At 40.0% G+C, this 23,868-nt stretch overlaps 1 protein-coding gene across 1 annotated transcript in view; it reads left to right on the forward strand.

Moving 5' to 3' along the window:
* The window catches only part of NOTCH2 (notch receptor 2), an 84,857-nt gene that overhangs the window by 44,630 nt on the left and 16,359 nt on the right, over positions 1–23,868 (forward strand). The window contains exons 10-22 of the mRNA XM_082766129.1: positions 374–487; positions 3,762–3,995; positions 4,508–4,618; positions 6,283–6,475; positions 8,274–8,419; positions 9,679–9,798; positions 9,910–10,062; positions 12,744–12,972; positions 15,396–15,597; positions 18,323–18,476; positions 19,458–19,642; positions 20,485–20,617; positions 22,930–23,175. Coding sequence (XP_082622255.1) covers positions 374–487; positions 3,762–3,995; positions 4,508–4,618; positions 6,283–6,475; positions 8,274–8,419; positions 9,679–9,798; positions 9,910–10,062; positions 12,744–12,972; positions 15,396–15,597; positions 18,323–18,476; positions 19,458–19,642; positions 20,485–20,617; positions 22,930–23,175 — 2,220 coding nt within the window. The remainder of the gene's footprint in view (positions 1–373; positions 488–3,761; positions 3,996–4,507; positions 4,619–6,282; positions 6,476–8,273; positions 8,420–9,678; positions 9,799–9,909; positions 10,063–12,743; positions 12,973–15,395; positions 15,598–18,322; positions 18,477–19,457; positions 19,643–20,484; positions 20,618–22,929; positions 23,176–23,868) is intronic.

Raw genomic sequence — 23,868 nt, forward strand, 5'->3', positions numbered from 1 at the left:
AGTTAATGGTGTTGATTACTGGAGGAAGGTGTTTCTTGGTGGCCTCTCAGTTTTAAAGGCAGGCATGCTGGTCAGCAGTGGACAGCACTGCTGTTCCATTTGCTTTGCTTCTGTTTGACGTGGCCATCTCAGTTTTCAAGCTGAGGCTTCTTTGACCTGGAGGATAGGAACTATGTTTAGGCTGGTGGTTTGGATGAGGAACCAATCCACCCAGGGTGTGGTGTGTGTGCTTAGTGATGCAACTGAGTTTAGATTTACTGGGTTTATATTTATGTGGTTTCAAGGATTTGCTAATAAATATTTTCTCACAGTGCAACTATAGATTAAAAGCTTCAAATTGCCTCTGGATTTTCACCGTCTCTCTGCCTTTCAGGATTCAGTGGTGCTGTGTGTCAGATTGATATAGATGACTGCTCCAGCACGCCCTGTCTCAATGGAGCCAAATGCATTGACCATCCCAATGGCTACGAGTGCCAGTGTGCCACAGGTTAGTCTTGTGTTTGGAGCCCCTGGAATGGAAGTTGCATTAACCTAAGTACATGAAGGGGGTGGTAAAACAAGTGTCAGTGTTATTACTTTCTCTGAAATACTTCTCGTTTGTTATAAAGCCTTCTCTGCTCCTTTGCAGCAGAGAACAGCATTTAAGTATGGAAACCGTTTTACTTGTGATAATAATGAGTTCACAGTTGATGGGATTTCTGGCCTCCCTCTTTCAGCCCCATCACTTGCTTCCCATAGAAGGTGACAGCTTCTTCTATGGTACTATGGAATCTCCAAATGCAAAAACAGCATTGTGAAGCCTTTTATCTGGCTTTCCTTTCTTTGTTCAAAGTCAGATTTTATAGTATACAGCTGAAGAACAAGAGATGAACAGAGCAGTACCATTGTGTATTTTGATTTCTGTTGCTTCAAGCTATTTCATATCAAAAGTGGAAAACTGCAATGCAGTAAAAATTGTGCCCACCAGAAGTACCACCAGCACACAGCAGCTACCTGCAAGAATGTTATTTAAATGATTTCTCAGGCATCGTACTTAAACTTTAATAGATCTGTGGATGGAACTGAAGCTTTCTGAGCGCACTAAATTCCTTTACTGTTTGGTCAATTGAACACTTTAAAGTGTCAGACTTAATTGTGGGATTTTCTTGTCTTTGAACCTCTAGGAGTAATATAGGTATATCTTTATCTTTAATTTTTACATGTAGTCAAATAATAGGGTGTAGGCAGTTCAAAGCTGTTAACACTTTAATTCTCAGTAAGGGCCAACTCTTGGTTGCTTTCAGTTAATGGTGCCTGGGGTTGCTCATGGTACACATTGAGACTGACCAGGTGTGGAAGGTGCTGGCTTTAGTTCTTCCATTATGGAGGAGGCTGAAAGCCCCTGGAGCTGCCTCTATCCTGGAAATGTACTGCTAGGTCAGTTAGATTTATGTGCAAATTTTCTCATTTTGAATCATTACAGTAATCAAATTGTTAAGGCACATTCATTTGACTTCACTAACGTATTCTGCACTGTACAGAATACAGTTGAGATTAGCCTTAAAATTCCTCCACACTCTTATCACACACAGCCTCTCTCCTTTATCCAAAGTACCTGAAGAAACAACTTGTTGGAAGTAGGGCAGAGAAGTACTTCTAATCAGGAGAGGAATAACTAGTGTCAGAATTTTTCCTTTCCATTACTGAATTACAGAATAAGTTGTCACTTGCAAAAAGAAGCAGCAGCTGAAATGTTTTCCAAACTTGGAAACTATCTTAGAAAGTCTTTTTCAAGGTAGCATGTGGTCTGGTTGCTTTCATTCCCTAAGAATGCAGAGTTGTGCCATTAAGCCATTGCAGAGCTTATTGCAGAGTTTGGGGTCGTGTCTAGGAGCACAGTGTGGAGAGCTGTGCCTTGAAAGGCATGTTCTGAATTCAGGCATTAAACTACTGGGAACCAGCTCAGTACAGAAATGCTATGTTTACCGGCTGAGAAGTGAAGACTACTACTACCAGAAAGGCACATGGTGTATGGAACGCTTTTTTTCTTTCCCTTTTGAGGAATTCTTATGTTCTGTGTTCAGGGTTTTTTTTCTAATCTAACTCTGCAAAGAAGGAAATCATACATCATTAAGGTGTATTCAGTTAAGAGGTTGAGATTTATACCTGATCTTGAAGTGGTTTAGCTGAGCTACAGGAGGAGGCAAGGTGGTAATTTTTTTTTTTTTTTTTTTGAACAAATGTATATAAATATCATATTTAATAATGACATTTTTCTTTAAGACTGCAATATGGAATTCATCTTTGGGGCAGGTCAGTTTCTGGAAAGTAACGTTTGAATATGTTCTTGCTCTATTAATCTCATAATATGAGTGATATATGTTCCCTGAGTAGTATTCACCAGCTGCAGAACTGATTGAAAACTGCAAAATGTTTGGCCAAATGCTGTACAGATAGCTCTATTTACTGCTTGCTTTTTGTCTTTTCTTTCCCTTCTGGCATTATTCCACTTCTCCTTCCCGGTGGTAGATCATGGCTTTTCTTTTCTTGAGTTGTCTTAGGTCTTTCATCCTTTCTTTCCCTCTTCCCTCTGTTTTTTTTTTTTTGCCACTGTTCGTTCTCTTTTCGGTTTGGTTTTCTTCCTTCCCTAACATCTTTTTATATCCATCTCTCTAACTAGCTTCCCTTCCCTCTCCCTACCTACTTCCACACCCATTCATCCATGCATACGTTCGCAGAACTTGGAAATGTTAGCCGTCACCTGGTATGTTTGACCAGAGAACTAGCCACAAACCTGTATGAAAAATGGGGAGCCTGTTATCCAGTTGTTATACTCAGGTGAGAATCACTCTTCAGCTGTTGAAATTGCCTGCAGCTTGGTTTGTATCCGTCTCCAGTTAATGTCTGAAATTTGAAGTTTTACCTTTCTTATCTCCAATTGCTGGAAGGCAGCATGAGCTGGGGCTCCAAAACCTCATCTGTGAAAGCCATTTATTTTAAATTGTCCCTTTCATATAGCTCTGCTCCACTGTGGAAAACAGGGCTCTTGAGGGAGTCGTTTGCTGTTCTTATCTTCCTGAACGTCCCCACCCCCCCTTTTTTTTTTTCCATCTGGTGAATAGATTCTGTCTTCTGTTGCTCAGGATGTTTCCCAGCTGAAGCAGAATGAAACGGGCCAAATTGCTGCTTGTTTCATTGTTCCAAACTGAAGAGATTGCATGCAGTCTTTCATAAATTTGCAGTTGGTGTTTGACTGGAAATACTGAAAGGTTTCCCAACGAGAGGGCCAATAGACTTACTAAGCAGAGCTGCTGAAGCTGCGACATTGAGCCAGGGGAGTTCCCCTGGGAAGGTTTCTGCAGCCTCTTTGCAGTAATTTCACATAGCAAAAAAAAAAAAAAGTCAAATCCCCTGGTATTGTGTAGAGGAAATAACAACAGTAGAGTGCCTTCAGATAGTCTGTACTGATGCATGTAAATATTTTGTGGAGATGTACGTGTTTGCTCTCATTACTGCTGTACTGAATACACGGAAGATATGCTTGAGATGCCAGGATTCTCCATGCAAGGTGTTCTGCACTGCTGTGAGCAGTGAAGAGAGTTGTCTTCCAGGGCTGGAAAATGGACAGCAGTTGAGGTGCCCAGTTACCCTTGGTGCTTTGTCTGCCAGTTTCATATATATATGTGGATATATATATGACACTTCCTCTATTTGCATTATATTCACTGCAGCATAGTACCAGTTAACCTCTTTAATTACTCTAATTGATAATTTTTCCTTAGGTTTTACTGGCACTTTGTGTGCGGAGAACATCAACAACTGCGATCCTGATCCTTGCCACCATGGTGAATGTCAAGATGGGATTGATTCATACACGTGCATATGCAATCCTGGCTACATGGGGGCCATCTGCAGTGAGCAGATAGATGAATGCCACAGCAATCCTTGCCTCCATCAAGGGCGCTGCATTGATTTGGTGAATGGCTACCAGTGCAACTGTTTGCTGGGCACTTCAGGTACATAAAGCACAAGTGGGAGGCTTGGATTCTAGCAGAATTCAAGATTTAATTATTTCTTGTGTGCTAAATTTGCATATAGAATAAGCTTATGATAAGAGCGTAAAGCTAGTGGTAAAGCTAGTGTCTTCACATTAATTTTGGTTACTGCATTTTCCTGTGTTTGTGTGGATTGTCTAACCCTCACTGATACTGCAAGTGGTTTTGGAAGAATTTTTACCCCAAAATTCAAGTGCGCAGGTATACTTGGTATGATAAAAAATAGGTATGATTTTCAAAATGGCTTATTCTTACGTTTAAACATTTAGTGCAAGTTCAGGGTCATAGTCATCACCCAGTGACTCGAGTGACATTACCTGGCCTCCCAGTGTTTCTGCATCCTTCCATGTTAATATTGTTAGTGTTACTTTCTAGTAGGTGGGATTCTTAATTAGCCATTTCCAAGGGCTAATTCTGTTGTCCATCTTGGAAGATTTGGACTCCTTATTCTTGTAACATTTTTCTTCTTCCAGGAGTGAACTGTGAAAACAACTTTGATGACTGTGCAAGTAACCCATGCATTCACGGGGACTGTATCGATGGCATTAATCGCTACAATTGTGCTTGCAAACCTGGATATACAGGTAAAGTCATCTACCTGATAGCTCTGAGTTGTTTTGAAGGTAGGTAGACTGATAGCGAAGGAATCTGCTCTTTGCATGCTGGCTGCAAGGGGTTCAGGTAGTATTGCAGTGCAGTGAGCCTTATTCTTTGAATCTCGGTGTTTTACCTTATAGCAAGTTACACCAAGCAGAGAAATGGCCTAATCTGTGCTGTGAAATGCCACTCCTGTTAGCTAATTACATGCAATTCATGGTTCTTGGTTTTTTAACAAATACGACCATGTGACCTCAGTATATTATTTACAGGTTCTTTATAGGGACAAAGAGATGATGAACAATATAGACGGGTGTTTGATTAAACAGTACCTTGGGCATTGACCACAAATAGTATTTCCCTTTCTGCAAAAGCAAAATGTGAACTCAGTGTTTTAATGAGCTGCTCTCCACTCTGAAGTTTCCAATTGAATAACCCGCTTTTTGCACTATTTCTGTTTCATAATGTGATCTCTTCTGCTTCCTCTTTAAGTTATGTACTATGGTAAAAGCAAGACTGAAAAAAAGCAGCTTTTATTTGCCTTTAGATCTGTGTTCAGAACTTAGATCTACATCAGGACTAGTTCTGATGACTAAAGCACATCTCAACACTGTTTATAATGGACTTAATGTGTTTTGAGCCATGTTAGGATAATATGCTCATAAAATAATTGTCGTAAGGCAGTTGGTACTGTTTATAACAGTTTTCTCATCACGTTTGTTACTGTTTATTACTGAGTGATTCTAATTAAAATTAATCTGAAATGCATTAGAAACAGTGCTAAGAGGTTTCATGTGTCTTGTGCATTTCTCTTGGCATCTTTCTAATCTTCTGAAGCTCCTTTCTTCTATTGACTCTGTCATGGTGATACTCTTCAGTCCCTAGAGCAGGAACACGATCCTGATCATTCTTGACTTTGTTTTCGATGTTGTTGGCATACCACATTTATTATCCTACTCGCCTTCTTACTTATGCTGCTAAAATAATTCAGTAATATGGTGAATCGACCTGTTCTAGTACTTAAAGAGCTGGTCTGCATGGGGCCTCCTTACTTTGTCCTTTCCTCATGTTAAACATGCTTTTCAGCTTCAATACTTATTTTGTTTAGCTTTGCAGCCTCACAAGACTTCAGGGTCACTACTTCAGGGATCTTGTACTCCTGGCACACACAGTAAAGAGAGGCAGGCAAAACAGGATATGGTATTCTTTAGAGTTCCTTTTACGCAATAAACCACAAGAACTATATTTACTGCAGACAGCATGGCAGTATTGGTTGTTCAGAGGGTAGGCGATTTCAGCACAGAAGACCAGGGCTTTGATAAGTGGAGCTCAAGAGGTTTGTTCCAAGCATGATACAACGGAGTGGTTTGGGGCCTTCTAATGAATATTAATCAGTGATTTTTAATGCAACTCAGATTCTTGAATGGTTTGTATATACTTGCTGAGCATAAGTGCTGTTTTCCAAGCAGAGAAAAGTGCTGCATCTTTCAAAGCGTTTCTTTTCAGTTAAAGCTGCTTAAGTATGCAAGGCCTGTCCCTCTGTGTTGGCTTTACTGAGTTCCCTCAACATATGTTCTCACAGACTTGTAAGGCAAATGTTCTTATAAGAAATACTGCTTAATAATACTTTTTTGTTTTGTTTTGTTTCTAGGCCCACGCTGTAATGTGGATATTGATGAATGTGCATCTAACCCCTGCCATAATGGTGGAACATGCATAAACGAAGTCAATGGCTTTCGGTGTGTCTGTCCTGAAGGCTACCACCACCCTCACTGTCAGTCACAGGCAGATGGCTGTCTCAGTAATCCCTGCGTGCACGGTAACTGCACACACATCGTTAGTGGGTAAGTTCTTACTATCATGTTAAATTTGTCTACCTTCTATGTCTTTTTTTTTTTGCCAGTTTCATCTTGACTTGAGGTTTTTGTTTGTTTTTTTCTTTTCTGTAATTTCTCAGTTAGATTAGGATGCCAGTTTATTTGCTGCCTGTGACGTAATCGCAGCAAGGTGTAGACCTTGAGTCACCAGCTGCACTCTGTGCTGATTCAGCATAGGATTTTCTGCCCTGCATGGGCATGTCGCGCAGGGTGGACTGCCATTTCATAAAGGGAGGGGTTGATTATTCAAGTGAGTTCAATTAAAAAAAAAAAAAAAAAAGAAATGGTCCCAAATTGAACATTTGGAGAGCAGTAGCTACCTACTCCATCAAAATCTAAAATGTTGATTATAGAGAATGTCTTTGTGGCTAGTGCCATTTGCTACCCAAATGCTCAGCATGAAGGAACAGCCAGATAACTTCTGAAATTAGGAGATAGGGAGCAGCTTTGGAAGAAGGCTGCCGGGGAAATTTAGGTGTAACAACCAATTAGAGGGGTTTATATAAAGGTACTTCTTTAAGGCTTAGGAAAGGAGCTCAGTATGAAAAGTCAAGAAGAAAATAAGAATTAGTAGTTCATGCCCTTCATCTTGTTCCTGTTTCTCCTGCAAAACTATTTAACATTTTGCACCAGTAAAATCAGTCATTACATCTCTTAGTGAAAAGCATTTTTTAAATTATTTTTTTTAAAAGCAAGGCACCCTGTTTGACTTGAGGGATTGATAGTAAGCAGTTGCCTTTGACCGTTTCCTCTAGCAGCTTTCTCAAGACCAAGAGATTTATTGCTGAGCAGTGTATGTCTCTGAACAGTGTATCCGAGGCTGAGATTTCATCAGCTTTAGTCACACTGTTGCACGCCTGAGAGAAGAAAGGAAAGCTTTTTCTAGCCATTTTGATAGCAGCAGTTGTTACTGAATCATCCCATCCAGGAAGACCAAATGCTGAGGTCAGGAGCCTTGAATGAAGACCTCATTTGTTAACGATGACTCTGTGCTAAACGAAAGACATGGGTCCTGGGAGCACAGGGGCTGTGGAACTGGCAGGTGTGGGGAGGGAGGATGTGAGAGTTCCCAACTGTATGAGGGATAGTAGTGTGTCCCAGACACATGCTGTGTCCTGGGAAGCATTGTCAGCACTTGGTGAGGAATTGATTTGCCATTTCTGGTGGCTCTGTAGGGCAGGATTTGGGATTTTCTTGGAGCTGACAGAATGCTGCCTTTATTTCTAATTCAGCCTCCATGCAAGCTTGGAAAAAAGTTGATTTGGTTCATCTTGTCTGTCATCACCTGCACTCATGCTTATGCCCGTGTACACCTTATGCTCAGGGTCAGATAAAATAAGTCTTGTCTGCACGATGGCCAGCATGTATTTTGGGTGGCTGGAGTCCAGGGTGATTCACTGACACCTTGGTTCTACGTCACAGGGGTGGAGTGCTGCTCTGCTTCAGATTTTGAAACATGGTGGAATAAATTGCTGCTGTTCCCAGGCAGCTGTTTCCATTTGTAACCACTACTTTGTATTAAATAAGCCTATTCATCTTTAGAACCTATTGTTCCCCTCCACTTTTTTTAGTCTTTTATTTTTCTGTCTTTGTTTAAATGCATTGTGATGTCTTATCAAAGCAGAAACATATTGCTGGCTGAGTGCTGTGTGGAAACTTAACAGGAGGGGAGAGTGTGGTGTTAAGTGTGAGTTGATTCTCAATATTTTGGAGAGAAGAGTTTATCAAAATGTTCTCAAATTGCTGTTGTTTTTGCCTTCTAAAGGTACAAGTGCGTCTGTGACCCAGGTTGGATAGGAGATTACTGTTCAACAGAAGGGAACGAGTGTAAATCAAACCCATGCCAGAATGGAGGAACTTGTGAGGATCTGTTGAATGGATATAGATGTACCTGTAGGAAAGGATTCAAAGGTGAAAAATTGAAAATATTTTTTCTTTTGCCTTTCTGCTTTATTGTACCCTTAAAATTGTACCCTGTATTGTACCCTTTACTGTACCCTTAAAATGCCGTTTTAATCTTTTGATTAAATTTCATGGAAATAGGAATCAAGGGAAAATGCTGTGGTTACATGATGTTGCATTGCAGTTGTTTCAGGTAGACATGATACAGTAGTGAAATACTTTGAAAGAGCATATTTAAGCCATGCTTGAACTTACTAAGAAACGTCCTGGTTGCAGTCAGCTTAATTTACTTTGTAAATTAAAATTTACTTTGTGAATTAACTTCTTAAAAGTTAAACTGAGCTGTGTGAGCTATATACGTGCACTGGGAATTGAAGGGGCATTAATCTGTTGGAATTCTAATGCTCCTCTGTTCGCAATAATTTTCTGAAGTGTAGAAACCCTTTAATGGGGAAATAGAGCTACTTGGAATGTTGACACTTTTTTTTTCTTCTCAGATATCTAAGTGCAGAAAAGATACTTTGGGAGAGGGAAAAAAAAGATAGTAATACTGTAATTGTAGCATGAAAGCAGCTATTATAGGCATGCATGAGATGGATGAGTTTGTCCCATTCCACAAGACATGTTGCACAGGCAACACTGTTTAATGCACAGCTCATCGGAATGTGATAAGCTAATCTTTCAATGAAAAGGTTATGCCTGGTAGTGGCACTGTCTAAGAATGCTGATGAATTTTTTGCCCAGTGAATAAATGGCTAAGTCTTCAGTTTTTAGCAATGGCTTTACAAAAACTACTCAAAGAAGGAAGAAGAAAGTGTTAGAACTGGGTCATAAGGGTAATGTGAAAACTAGAAGAGCAAATAAAAAAATGTGATCAGAGTAACAATGGGAAAAGATATTAAAGAAGACTAAAACTTTGTATAAGCAGTAGTTGCTGCATCTTTGTACCTTTCTCTATCTTCCATGGGCAGGAATTTTACACCCTTTGCTTCCTTGTCCTCCTCTACAGCTCAGTGCAGTGAGTTTGTCTTCCTGTCACTCCTCTCAAAATAACTTTGGTTAGTAGGAATTACTGTGTTTGCTGTCTGCTTGTACCCACTGAGCCCACGAGGAATGCTCCAATCTTCTGCTTAGATTTTTCAAAAGTGGAAACGCTGTCCACTGCTGTGTAGGATAATCATGCAAGTTGCAATCCTTTTTCATTCTTCTGAGAAGCACCGAGCCCTTAGCAGTATGTTCTCTTTTTTTTTCCTCTTTCTGCACTCCAGGTGTCAACTGCCAGGTTGTGGTTGCTCCATGTTCCCCCGATCCATGTGAGAACTCAGGAATTTGCCAAGAATCTCCTGATTCTGAAGGCTACACCTGCCAGTGTGCCCCTGGCTGGGAAGGTAATGTGGATGTGGAACATAATGTACTTTGAACACTGAGCAGTGTTGGCGTTGAGCCTTTCGATCACTGACACAATGAGAGGTCTTACTTCTGGGCTCTCCGTGTTTCAGGGGAGAGATGTACAGTGGATATTGATGAATGTCTCTCGAAGCCCTGCAAAAATCATGCTTTGTGCCATAATATTCAAGGCAGTTACCTGTGTGAATGTCGTCCAGGCTTCACTGGAGGAGACTGTGACAGTAACATCGATGACTGCCTGTCAAGTGAGTATCAGTGGATTATTCTGTGTTTTCTCCTTTTACCTAGAAATAATTTTGCTTTACTGTTGATGACTACTATCTGACAGATGCTCAAAGTTCCTCTATAATCTCTTACCAGGGGTGGGGGGAAAACACGTTAAAACCTCAGTCTTGTAATACTTGCATGCTTAAGGCAGGCAAAATCCATTACATTTAGATGCTGGAAATGGACTATTGTATTCTAAGTGATGATAGGAGCTATTCTCAGATTCTTAACTTGAAATGAACTTTATGATTTCCATACTTTAATGAGAAACACTGTTTAATGAAGAATTGCATTTGCCTGAAATTTTAATACGCAAACTTAAAGTAATATTGCAGGGCTTACCTGTATTTCAAAGTTAAGCTTGACTGAGGTGTGGTGGGAATCTGAGGCATAGCAGTCCTTCCTGAAATGTCTCTGTCTGACATAAGTATTCTGGGAAGAGTGGGTTCTGTTGCTGTTCCAGTTGATCCGTGTTTGAAAGCAAATTGAGCAGCGGGAAGGCACTGTATTCCAGAACAGGTATCAGTGGCAGGAGGCTCACCCATACAGTAGTGAGTCTTGAAATAGTTTAAATTACAAGAAAGTAAATGCTCATTTCATGCCCTCGACACTGATCTTTACGAGGGAAACCAAATACATACTGAATTATTTTTCTTGCTGGGCATATTCTGTATCATCAGATAAAACCAGTCTCCTGGAAAGTGTTTTATGTTTAAAAGCTCATCCATTGCTATTTGAAAAGTGCTTTATCATACTTCGGAGTCTATCACAATATACTATTACTTTTTTAATTGGCTGCCTATTGAAAAGAAAAAAAAAAAACACACTAGTTTTTATTGGAATAGCTTAAAACCAAACCGAAGTGTTTCAGACTTCAGGTATGAGTTTAGATAGTCGTGTTTTGCATTGAAAAAAAAAGTAATTTGTGACTGCTGTAGAGAAGAATCCAAGTAATTCCAAGACATCTGGCTCAGCCTGAGATTTTGCTTACCACTTTCTGAGCAAACAGGTACAGTACAAAAAAATCACTTCGGTGCATCGATCCAAAACTTTGTTTCCTGAAGCCAGCAAAACTGTGGTTTGTCCTGTTAGGTTTTACGTGGGTGTCTGAAGATACAAACATTTGAAGTGTTCATCATTCTTTCTTTAACAGCTGGAAAATCTCTCTGAGCTGTGAGATTCATCCAGTGTTGTCTGTTATGTAGCACACCCATGAGGTTGAAGAAGAATTTCCAATTGCTGCTACAGCTGATTTCATTTAGCATAACAAAAACCTTCCATGGCTTGAGCCAAATGTCTTTAATCTATGAGGCAAACAAATCCTCCAATAACAGGAACTTATTGAAAAGTTGATACTCCAGTCTCCATTTTCTGCCAATAAATGTGCAGCACAGAGCATTAACGCACAGCTTTTGGCTTCAGTCATAAGTGGTTGGCTGTTATAGACACAATATTTTATAGCTGCCAGGGGTCTTGCTTTGAATGTGCTCTTTCTCTGCAGTAGTCAGATGACCTTTAAATGGATGCAGGTGTCTGTCTTATAACACAAGTTTTTATCATGTGAGCATATTTCTCAGTCAATAAATGAGCTTTAATTACCTTTCACATCTGTTTTCTTCGTTTACCAGCACAAAATGATCTTGTACTTACGTTGAACTGCAAATTTTTGGATGAGTTTATTTGCATTCTACAGTTTGTATTTTAGTAGTACTTTTGAAGATATTCATAGATTAAAAAAAACTACTGACATTTTTCCATATTTTCCTCCCTCCTCTCTATTTCCCTCACTGTCTTTACATATGCAGGCTTTTGGACTAGGGAAGGCAGAGTAGAAAAGGAAGCTGGCTTCAGAGCAGTATCTGTCGTGGGAATGTAGCTCTTAAATCTTGAAGTCGAAGGAGCAAAGCAGGAAGAAACTACTGAGTGGTTGAGGTCTTTCAGGTAGATTAGTACTTGTGAAAGTAGAAGGAATACAGTAGTACGAGGCAGCTTGGACCAAAATATAGGTGATACACAAATAAAGAGTTTGGTAGTAATAAAGTGCCAAGAAATGCAGAATTGAGAAGAGTCCAAGGCTGAGTATGAATTTTTGGGCTTTTCCACCAGCTTTTCTTCAGTCAACTTTTGATGCTGGGAAGAATACTAAGTGCTTAATTATGTGTAAATGCTTATACATACACAAATTTACACATACACATTTGATTTTAATGGACTACTTGCATGCTTAGAATTAAGCATACAAGTTCCCTCCTCTGTTGAGGAGTGTCTGGACAAAGAATGAGTTAAGTTTTCTTGTGAAGAAGACTTGGGAAGAAAGAATAAATTGTTGCAGAGCTGCTGGTATTGTCTATCAGTAGGCATTCATCAAAAAAGCAGAGCTTGAATTTTAGACTAAGAGACTGGTTTTGGTTGAACAAATCTCAGCAGAGAAACCTTTAGGCCCTGAAGCTTTGTCTTGATCCACACCTCCTTGTGAATTCATTATTGGTAATACTTTGCAATTATCTCTTCCACAAAGTGGCTAAGAAAAACTTGCAGTTTGTTACCCTCTGGGCTGTGTATTACTTCTTTTTTTTTTTTTTCTCCTTAAGGCTACAAGTATAGGCCTGGGATTTTACTGTTACCCACTTTGATGCTTAATGTCATGCTTCTGTTTTAGATCCCTGCCAAAACGGAGCTTCATGTGTGGATGGGATAAACTCTTTCTCATGCATCTGCCTACCTGGTTTTCATGGAGATAAATGTCAAACAGATACCAACGAATGTCTGAGTGAACCATGCAGGAATGGAGGCACGTGTACTCACTATGTCAACAGCTACACATGCAAGTGTCAGCCTGGGTTTGAGGGAACCAACTGTGAGAACAACATCGATGAATGCACTGAGAGGTGAGAACTGCAGTGCTATACTAAAGAGCCACAAAATGTGTGCTTGTGGGTTGAAAGCACTTTTTAAAGATGAGGATCTGCTTTCCTGCCTGCTGTCATTGGGACATGCTTGCAGTACACGTGAGGAAAGCTTGCTTACCTTGTGCAGGATAACAGCAGAAAGATAGCTGCATGTCAAAGTTGGTCTTGTGTTTGCAAGACTTGTTAGATTCTTAGTTCCGTTGTTAGAAGCTTAAGCTCTAAAGCTTAGAGGAATATGACAGTGTTTAACAAATGTTAAGACAGTAACAGATGTTTTATTAACTTAATAAAACAAATAATGTGTTTTTGGTAAGTGTTATTATAATGAGGGAAATGAATTGACTGATTATGAACAATTACTGCGTTGAGAAAAAGAAAAACTGCAAAAATGGTAGCAATGGCCAATTCTCAGAATGGCAAGAAAGTTAAATTAGCGCTCAGTTCAGTGCTGATAATGGAAGCCAAAAGGTAGGAAAAACTATGGAAAGGCAACCAAGCATTAAAGGCACTAAATCCACAAATTTTGTACTGGGAAGTTTTCATCATCAGAGAAACCTTTTAATGCTCGTAAATTAGTTGGGGATTAGCAGTGTTGAGATTAGAAACAGGTCATTTTAAGAGAAAGGTGGGGAACTGAGCTGAAATGCTCAACAGCTTGTCCTTGTAAGGTTGGTTCACTTGGTACTCTTTAAAAACTCATTGAGGGTTAACTCTGTGTATCCATCATCTTTCTGCATATTTATTTTAAGCTTCATTAGGATGGATGTAAGTAACTTTAGATTCTCAGATGGAAACAATTTCTAATACAGCCTGAAATGATTTAAAAAACAAAATATCTTCTGTTCAGTCTGGTTTCGGTAAATAAGGTGCCTAAATGTAGAGCTCTTGCTATTCTCATACGTTTTCTGTCTGCAAAGTGAAGATCTTTCTTATCTTTTATAAAATTGCAGTTGTGGGGGAGGAAATATTTTAACATCTTAAGAATAGGATTGTGTCACTGATGAGGGTGTGTTTAATTTGCACAACAGTTGTTTAATCAAGTGAAGTATGTTGGGTGTTTTAGCAGAACGCCTGGTTCTTCCTTGAGGTTCATCCTGGTTGTTTTCCTTATCAGTCAGAATTGAAACCAGTCCTGCAGGTATGAATGAAGCACCTAGCAATTCTTACACGGTCTGCCAAGCTAAACCAGTCACACCTTCTCCACCAAAATTTACTGAGCCATACTTAAGAGCATGATGATGGTTGGTTAATTTGAATTTGGTTCAAATGATTCTTCCTTGTCTTGTGTGAGAACTATGAGAGTGCCGTTTTTTTTGGAGGTGGGGGCCTGAGTGCCGTGAAACATGCCAAATGATTTGCAGTTCCTGTCGTTTCCTCCTTCTGTCATGAATGTTAAGGGCAGGTTTTGCTCCTTGTAAAATGGAATTCAGCCCACAAGGCAGAAGAACTGCTCTGATAAATAGGTTGGTGTTGACATCTCTAACTTAATTACAGTCAGAACTTAGATATTTAAAACTTGCAAGGAGATGAATCAGTCACTTCTCTCACGGAAAGTACCCTTTGACAGTGCACAAGACAGATAACAGACGGGAATTCATTTTGTGCACTCTATCAAGATGATTATCTTGAGTGTGATCTAGGGTTATTTTCAGAGGAGCAGGAGATTCCTGGCAGGCATTTCTTTAGAGGAATAAACTGTAAGGAGTTAATTTTGCATGAGGTCCTAATTTTCCCAGTAAGTTCTCTGTAGGACATGTACTCTGGCAGGATTTCTTATGATCAGAAGGTTGGTGGGAACGATTCCTTTGATCCGAATTCTGCCAGTGCATATGTGAGTAGTTTTACAAATCAAGGACTTCAGTAAGGTTCTCATGAGAAGAAGAGGAAGGGATTTAGCAGTACCAATGCTTTCACATAAATTCAGTGAAGAGCACGCTTGTGTTTTGCATGTTGTGAAATTTTTCCTTGAGAAAACATACCTTTCACTCCTTTGAAGCTTAAAAAAAAAGGGCAAATTGTTTTCTAATAATTTGTAATGCAATTAGAATTCATAATAAATCAATTAGAATTCATAATAAATCTTGTGTACAGTTTATCAGCTTGAGCAAACTATGTGATTACAATACTGTTTGTAGTGATATTGAACCTGGGAAGATTTCTTTCTATGAGAAATTAACTCTGTTACTAACGACTCATTGAAACCCTGGTTTACTTTTATGCTCATCAAGGTAAAAGACAGTGAACTGGAGTCTCACCAAATTACTCTTATCTTTTTCTTTAGCTGAAGCTTACTGGTGCACAGATGATCCTGCAATCTGGTTTTCTGTCTCATTTCAGTTATGTTTACATACTATCTCTGTTTATGAGCTTATTACATCGGACCTTTGCTCTCGCTCCTGCAGCTCCTGTTTCAATGGTGGTACCTGCATGGATGGCATCAATTCTTTTACCTGCCAGTGTCCGGTGGGATTTACAGGACCCTTCTGCCTCATGGAAATTAATGAGTGTGATTCGCATCCGTGCTTGAACAAAGGGTCTTGCGTGGACAGCCTAGGCACATACCGATGTATATGTCCCTTGGGTTACACTGGGAAGAACTGTCAGGTGGGTGATTTTTCCTTGCCCGTCCTGTACAGGCAACTATCTGTTGTTTGAAGTGTTCAACAGCAGACGTTACTGGTCAGATGTGAGGCAGCAAACATGGCAAGTGCTTTTATCCTATCAATTTTGTTAAGAGGTAGTTGACCTGTTAGTCCAGGGAAAAAAGTTAGTCCAGAGCCCTCTCTTTAGCAGAGCAAATGCCCCTGGCCAAAACTCTGGAAGGGGAAAAATACTTGCGGTTGTTTTTTTTGTGTTTGTTTGTTTTGAAGCAGGTGTTGCTGGAACTTTCTAGGTAAGTGTGTTTTTAATGAAAACAGCTGTTAGTTTTGAAAATGCTGTATTTCATTTGAAGCATAAAACTGTCCTGATTTAAGACAGAATACTGCGTTTAAAGAAAAAATACCACTTAAATGGAAGAATATCAGCCTGATTCGCAGGACACGGAAGTTAATTGTTCTCTTGTACAGAGTCGTATAGTTCTTCCAGGTTGATTAAAATTTTTTGGTTTTCCTTTCTGCATATAAAGTCAGCAGAAGTTTTGGGGCAGTAACTGAAGTGGTGATCCTATTCACAACTTCAATAAAAAGCTCTAGCCTTACTTATATACTTAAGTTCAGGCAATTTAGTTTTCCACAGTAAGCATAGGAGCTGCAAAACCATAATGAAAATGACTAATACCTATTAGACTTATGTAAATTTGACAGTTTGCCAGAAATACAAAGACATTGCAAGAGATAAGTTACAGATTAAATGGGAAAATGTTATTTTGACAATGTTCCAGTTTCCTTTTTAGAATTAATACATCTAATTTAAGCCACGATGCTTGGTTCTAAGTATAGAAATACTTGAATTTAAGTTGTGAATCTTGGCATATCACAGTGGAAGCACAGTGCTGATTTCCTTTTTCAAATTAGAATGATTTCTTTTCCTGTGTTTATCAAAATAGCAAGAATGATTTGAGGCACTTTCTTGCTTTGGAACAGCAAACACCATATTGGCTTCTTTCATAAGAGGTCTGAGTGCTGCTGCCATTTGAAAAAAAAAAAAAAAAAAAAAGAATGGTGAATGTCTGAAGCTACTGGAAAGCACTAAAATTTTGCAAGGATTTTGAAACTGTCTTTTGTGCTAATGTGTCTTCATACCACAGTGGGTGTTAGATAAGCATTTTAGTAGCAGTGGGGGATGTGCTTTTCCAGAAGTACATTGCGAGACAGTAAATTGTCAGGTCTGCTTCTAAGTATTGCTAATGGAGGAAGTGAATGCAAAGTAATGAAGTGATATAAAAAAGCAGCCCCTCTGCTGCTCTAATTATGCATTCCAGGCACACCACTTAAACCTCATTGGGAGAATTAGTATTGAGAGTGATTGTAAAGTCCTGTGAAGTTTAGTAGTTCCTCTTCTGTTATGTTTGCTTTGTTATTACTTGAGAAAAGGATTAATGTTCCCGTCCCCAAATTAAATGTGGATTCTCAGAAAGTCTGCTTGCTTTACATTCAGAGAAGTTTGATCACGTTGTATTACTCCCTTTGTACAAGAAATCTGAACTTTCTAAACTTAAAAGCACTACTGAAAGCTGTATTGGAAAGAATTATAGATAACAGCTACACTGTAGTTCTTGTCTTAGGGGAAAATTGGCTTGACCTAATTAGCAAAGCTAAATACACAGAACAGAATCAGACAATGATTCATAAGTTATGGAATTTGCATGTAAAATAGCTACTCATTACAAATGCAGAAGCAAGAGGCTCGGTGTTTTTCTTCTTCACACCCAAATGAGTGTGATAAAACTGAATTCCAAGTTTCTTTTTGGTTGCCTGTGAAAGCACAGATTTTTCTCCTTTAGTCTTTGTGGGGAGACGGTTTGCATCTGAAAAGCAGAACTTTCTGCAATTGAAATTGTGTTTTGCAGCCAAAATTCAGTACTACTCACTTTACAAACCTCATCCTTCCCTCAAGTCAGCTTGAAATCAATCAAATAGCTGTATTGCTTTGAAGACTAAGTGCTCAAAAAGGAAGTGATAGTTAGTGGCTGGTTTATATTAAATCAGACAGTTATTATGAGTCCTCACTCCGCTTTCGTATGATGATTTACTAAGAATTTCAGTCTGTTTAGATACTGTACTCTTTCATATATGGAATCAAGAAAGAATACTCTGACCCATTTTCAGTTTCTAAAACAGTTCTAGGATTTCAAATGGATCTCCAAAACTCAGAGAGCATACTAGGGCAAATGGGGCCAAAAGCAAGTGTGGTGAGCTAATGAAAGGAAAAGCAAAGAGCAAAATGTGGAACACATCTGTTACCCTAAAAAAAAAAAAAAAAAAAAAAGTGGAGGGAGTTTGGGAGAAGAAAAAGGACCTGTTACTGTTGATAGCTGGAAATTTCCTACTAAAGTAGAAATGGAAGCCCAGCTTGAGATGAAACTGAATTTTCTTAAACCCAGCCAGCTAAAGCTCTGCAGCCAGCCAGCTCTGCATAGCAAGGTGTGAGGATCAACTTAGTGATGAAATTATGCTGCCACCTGGGGTTTACTTTACTGGTATGTTTGCTCTTTCTTAGACGCACAAGCACTTAGCTTAGACTTGGGAAGTACTGTCCCTTTCTTCCCAATACCATGTGGAACAAGTTTTGCAGAGCTTACCATACTTCCTTTGCCTCTTGAACTCTATACTTTGAATAGTGTTTGCTACTGCTCTTGCTATAGATCTTGTGTTTTTTCACTCTGCAGACACCTGTGGATCTGTGCAGCAGGTCTCCCTGTAAGAACAAGGGCACATGTCTCCAAACCGGAGCCCAGACTCGATGCGTCTGCCCTTCTGGCTGGACTGGTGCTTACTGCGATGTGCCCAATGTCTCCTGTCAAGTGGCAGCTTCACAAAGGGGTAAATAAGCATCTTCGGTGTTTTAACTAAAAGCATGTCCCAGGGAATCATTAATCCACGCCTCCTTTCCTCATATCCCTGTGGACACAGCATGCATTGGAAATCCCAGAGAGCTTCACCTCTAGGGGGTTGGTCACAGCCACTTAAAAGCTAGAAAACTCTCTGCAAGGTTGTACTGGGAGTCAAGGCTTTCTTGGTTTTCCATGACATAAGACACTGGTTTCTACCATTAAAAATATTTTTAAGAGAGAGATTGAAAAACTTTCAGAAGTCTATTTCACTAATACTGTTTTACATGGGCAGCCTTTTTGGAATATATTGGCTGTTTTATCTTTCTGCTAAATCCCAGGCAGGCCAGGTTTCAGACATGTTGCCTTTGTCTGTGAAAGGCATCTTATAACTCCTTACATTTCAAGGTATTTTCACAGAGAAGACTGGCTACTAAGTGCCCACTTTAGCTACAGCTAAGACTGTCCCCCCACATATTAATTTCCTACTTCAGATATTGCACGTGTAAAAGATTTAAACTTCTTCCTGGAAGGTGTCTTGGAGCCTAGGCTCTTGCACAGTGTCATGCCAGTTTCAGTCAAGGAAATCCAAATAAGCAGACTCCTTGTCTAAGGAGGAAGGTGTCAAGCTCTGATAATTTTTGCAGATGTTCTAGGTACGTTGAACCTTTGTACTGAAACAGAAATGCTTCAGAGATGTGTTTTCACTTGTTTTTCACTTGTCAATGGTAAAATAATGCAGTAATGCATGTAATTCATGGTAATGTTGCTGCTGGTAGTTAATCCAAATGTGACAGAGCAGGGACTTTATTCACAAGGTGGTTGTGGTTCTGGCTCGCTGTGATTTAAAGAGCAACTCTTCGATTTTTCAATTTCACACTTTCAATTCACTGGGTTAATTCCTGGCCGAGCTACCAGTGCTGATGGCAGGCGTGTTTCATGTGTTTGCTCACTTTATTTAACTTCGTTTCAGGAGTCACCGTGGATCAGTTGTGCCAGCACTCTGGTCATTGCCTGAATGTTGGGAACACGCACCGCTGTCAGTGCCGGGTGGGTTACACGGGCAGCTACTGCGAGGAGCAGCTGCGTGAGTGCGACGCCAGCCCGTGCCAGAATGGTGCCACCTGCCGGGATCACCTGGGTGGATACCAGTGCGAGGTAATGCACAGTGCTCTACCAGGAAGTGTCCTAAATACTTAAAGCATCATATTGCAAAGGCGTAGAAAGAAATCAAACGTGTGCAAGTGGTAGAATAGATTCTAAGGGAGATAAAAGCAACCTATACCTGGAAACAAATTAATTCAGCTGTGGCAGAAGCAGTGCTCCTGCAAGACTTCTCTAAAAACTGAACGGGAAGTGTGTTTGTAAGGCAGGTATAGTTGATAAGCATTAGAGCTCCTTGCTTCCTCAGAGGTGGGATTTCATATCTTGATTTTTTTTTTTCTTGAGATGTGGTTTATATTAAAATAAATTTGTAATCCACTAAAGGAATGTTGTATTCACACTGTTGGTGAATGGCAAAGTATCCCTTGCCTTTCAAATTGGGAATGCCATCCACTGCATTTCAAGTTCACAAGCTGATGCAGAGAGTACTGTAGACCATGAGACTATGGCATATCAACCTTCCTGAGCTTTGGAAAATGTCAGAACACCTTAGAAGCACATGCCCAGAAGGAAAGGATGGATCTTATGTAAACCCTAAGTCAAAATTTCCAAGCCAGTCTTGTGCTAAGAAGTTTCAGTATTTGATTGCTGTATTTTACAGAAAAAAAATCACTCAAATTCAGACATGCATTGTACAGCCGAGTAGTCATGTGGTCAAGTTGTGTGTTTAAGCTGTCTGTCTGTGCAGCCCTTGAAATCACTTGCAATTGTACAGCTACAAAGGAAGTTATAATCTGTCCCTTTGAAGATTCACGTTGTCTGTGTTAGCCTTTCTCAGATGTCTGCTAACGTATCTGTTATGAAAAGATAACTGACGCGTATTTTTATACTGGTAGTGTGTGCCTGGATACCAGGGTGTCAACTGTGAATATGAAGTGGATGAGTGCCAGTTCCAGCCCTGCCAGAATGGAGGAACGTGTATAGACCTCGTCAACCATTTCAAGTGCTCCTGTCCACCAGGCACTCGGGGTATGAAACTCAGCAATTAAGTGAACGTTACAAGAATTAATTTTCCTTTCTGACCGGTTTCCTGACAGAGTCTAAAGGGAATGCATTATTTCCTTTGAAGAATGTTCCCAAAGTGCACTGAATCCCTTGAGATACATATTTTCCCTTTAAAAATAAATATGTAAATTAGGCTATGGGATCTGTCTTTCAGAGCTTTCTTTTTCTTTCTTTTAAAGGAATAGGTCATGACAGTGTCCTCTGAGAATAGACGATGCCTCTTTGGCAATGGGGATGGCCTAGATTGCCATTAAGGTCTCTCCCAACCCTATCTGCTTCAGTAAATCCAGGGTTTCTTTTTAGCTGAGCTGCTATGAAGTATACAGAAAACTTGCTTAGTTCTTCCATGATTTCCAGTGTCCTCATTTAAATTTTGGGCATGCATTGTCCTCTCTTGGAACCTTCTGTCCAAATAGTTTAATGCCTGTAGGGTAGTTGAAACTGTTTCAGCAACTTTGAGCTCTTTTAATAAAAGCTTTTCTTAAAAGAAGACCAGCTACATAGTGGTAGTTCTCAGTAAGTATGATTACACAACTTGTTTAATACCGTGTTTCTTGAAAACTAACCTTAATTTCCCTGTTAAATCTGACCACTTGGCTGCCCTACCTTCTAGTGTTGAAAATATTAAGGACTGCAGAGAGTACGCATTTTTTTTTTTTTTTTTGAACCCATCAACAAATGTTTTCTTACTTGACTTTTTTCCTGGCATCTTTTTTCTCAAATCAGATTTTACATTCCTCTGAATTCACTTTTTATTTCTGAAGTGTGTCACCTCAATGTAGGCAAAATCTCCAGGTACATGTTAGATAGATATGAACCAGGAATTAAGTTGTAAGTACGCTTACAATCTAACGTTTGCCTCCTACACATGGATATTGCCAGTTCATTCAGTTTAGCGTGGCTGTCAGCACATCTCACCAGTTTGGATAAGTGTTTATTTTATTGCAAATCATTGTGTTTAACAATTCTTTGTCTATTGTTCTTAATTTGGGCCTTCAGTGTAAAGGCAAATGTATCAGAGCATGTATTTGTGCTGTTTTCTGTGCTGCCAGAACTTGTGATGTACTAAAGACCCCTCCACCTTTGAAAGATTGTACAGGGTTCTGAATGTGCTTCTTTTAATTCCTCAGTCATTATTTGTTGAGATGAATTACTTTCTGGAGGTGACTTTTTTTTTTTTTAAATGAAAGGAACTAGAAAAGATTGATATCATTATTTATGATGTAAAGACCTAATTTTTGTCCCAGGCCTACTTTGAAATGGATACTTTACTGATGCCCACGTAAGCATCTTCCATATGCAAGCAGATGGAGTTACTGGAGTTAATTTTTCCCACAGCAGCCCATGTAGTGTGCTCTGTGCTTGTAGCTGGAACAGCACTGATAGCACAGCGATGTTTTGTCTGTTGTGAGCAGTGCTGGCACAGCATCAGGACTCTCAGTGCCCCATCTTCTCCCCCCAGTCAGTAGATTTGGGGTGAGCAAGAGGTAGTGAGGAGGCCTTGCCAGGGCAGCCTACCAAAGGAATGTTCCATACCATATAGTGCCACATCTGGTGGCAGCTGGGAGGCCACCACAACAGCTTGACTTAGCATGAATCAACTGTGCTAACAGACAAGTCTTTGCTCAGCTTACCATCTCTGTTCCCTTTTATCCCTTACACCGTGTGGCTGAGGCAGAACCGGGACCAGACCTTTTCCCTTGAAAAGGAACCCCACAGGGAGAGGGAGCAGCTGCCATCACTCGCAGCGCTGAGAATTTACTGTCAGGCCCCAGAAGTCAAACTGCAGAAACGGCATGTTGGCCAGGAATCTGTGTTTTATCACGGTTGCTTTTCTGTTGGTTTGTTGCCTGGGCTCATGATACTGCTACAAATGATCTTTGCTGAGTTTTCGGGGTTGTCGCCAAGTGAAATGAATGGTGGGAAGCTTACAGCCCTGCGAGGGACAGCACAGGGCGCTCTGGCTGTGTTCAGTCACAGGGCTAAATTGAGTGGATCTTTTTTTTGTTTTGTTTTTGTGTTTTTAATTATGCTCTTAAATTAAGTCAGGCATGAAAGCTGCTAAATACCAGTGTGACATACCATTGAGAACAGTCTGGATCTAAACCACATGCTTCCTAGGTCAGATCCGAGGCTTGCTGACTGCACTGGGTGAGGGTTGCATTAAGCTGGGACCTTTACCTGTTTATATCTAGGACTGTGTTTCTTAAAAATTTGATAGGAAACGAGGCCATGACTCCTTATCCTCAAACTGCCTCTTTTACCACTTTTGACAGGTCGTTTCTGTGAGGAGAACGTGGATGACTGTGTTTCGGACTCGGGAGTACCCCGCTGCTTTAACGGAGGGCAGTGCATCGACCAGATCGGGGGCTATAGCTGTGTTTGCCTCCCAGGCTTTGCAGGCGAGCGATGCGAGGGGGATATCAATGAATGCCTCTCTAATCCTTGTAACCCCCGTGGAAGTCTGGATTGTGTTCAGCTGATAAATGATTATACGTGCATCTGTCGTAGTGCTTTTACTGGTGAGTATTTGTAAACATGCTTCCAGTTCCAGAGCGATAATCTTGAAAAATGGTCATTCTTTCCCTTTCTGGCAGTCATGCTATCTAGTCACTTCCCGTTACAATATCTGATCATTTCCTTATAGCATGTTTCAGTTTTTAAAACACTTTTTAGAGGGGAAAAAAAATCAAAGAAATTGGATTTCCAGAGTTGTCTCAGACTAAAGAATCTCCTGAGGCACTTTGCTGCCAGGATTTTGTCTTCTGCGATGCTTTTCTCCTTCATAATTTCACATTTCTGATAGTGGAAGCGTAACTGTTCATGTGTCATCTTCTCTGTGGCTTTTCCTTTTGCAAAGCAGCGTATGAATTTTATATATAAATCACAGTTACAGTATCCATATTTAGCTTTTAGCCTCCTTTTATAACCCTCACTCCCTTTTTTCCTTATATTGGTGGTGTGGCTAGGATGGAATACTCTGTGCATAGACAGGCTGTACATTCCTTGGTTATTTATCCAACTTTGAATCACAACTTTGCAAAAAATTCACACAACACAGACTTATGTCTAGCTCTCTCTAGACATCATCTTTGTCAGTATTACTGCTGTTCTGCTTTCTGCCTCCCACTGGGCATAAGTTTGAGCTAATAGTCTCCAGATGTGTCTTAACTTTCAGCTTCCCAGTCTGCATGTCAATTTAACTTCCTATGTAT

This window comes from Aythya marila (genome assembly GCF_965140915.1).
Source record: "Aythya marila genome assembly, chromosome: 8".
Lineage (NCBI taxonomy): Eukaryota > Metazoa > Chordata > Aves > Anseriformes > Anatidae > Aythya > Aythya marila.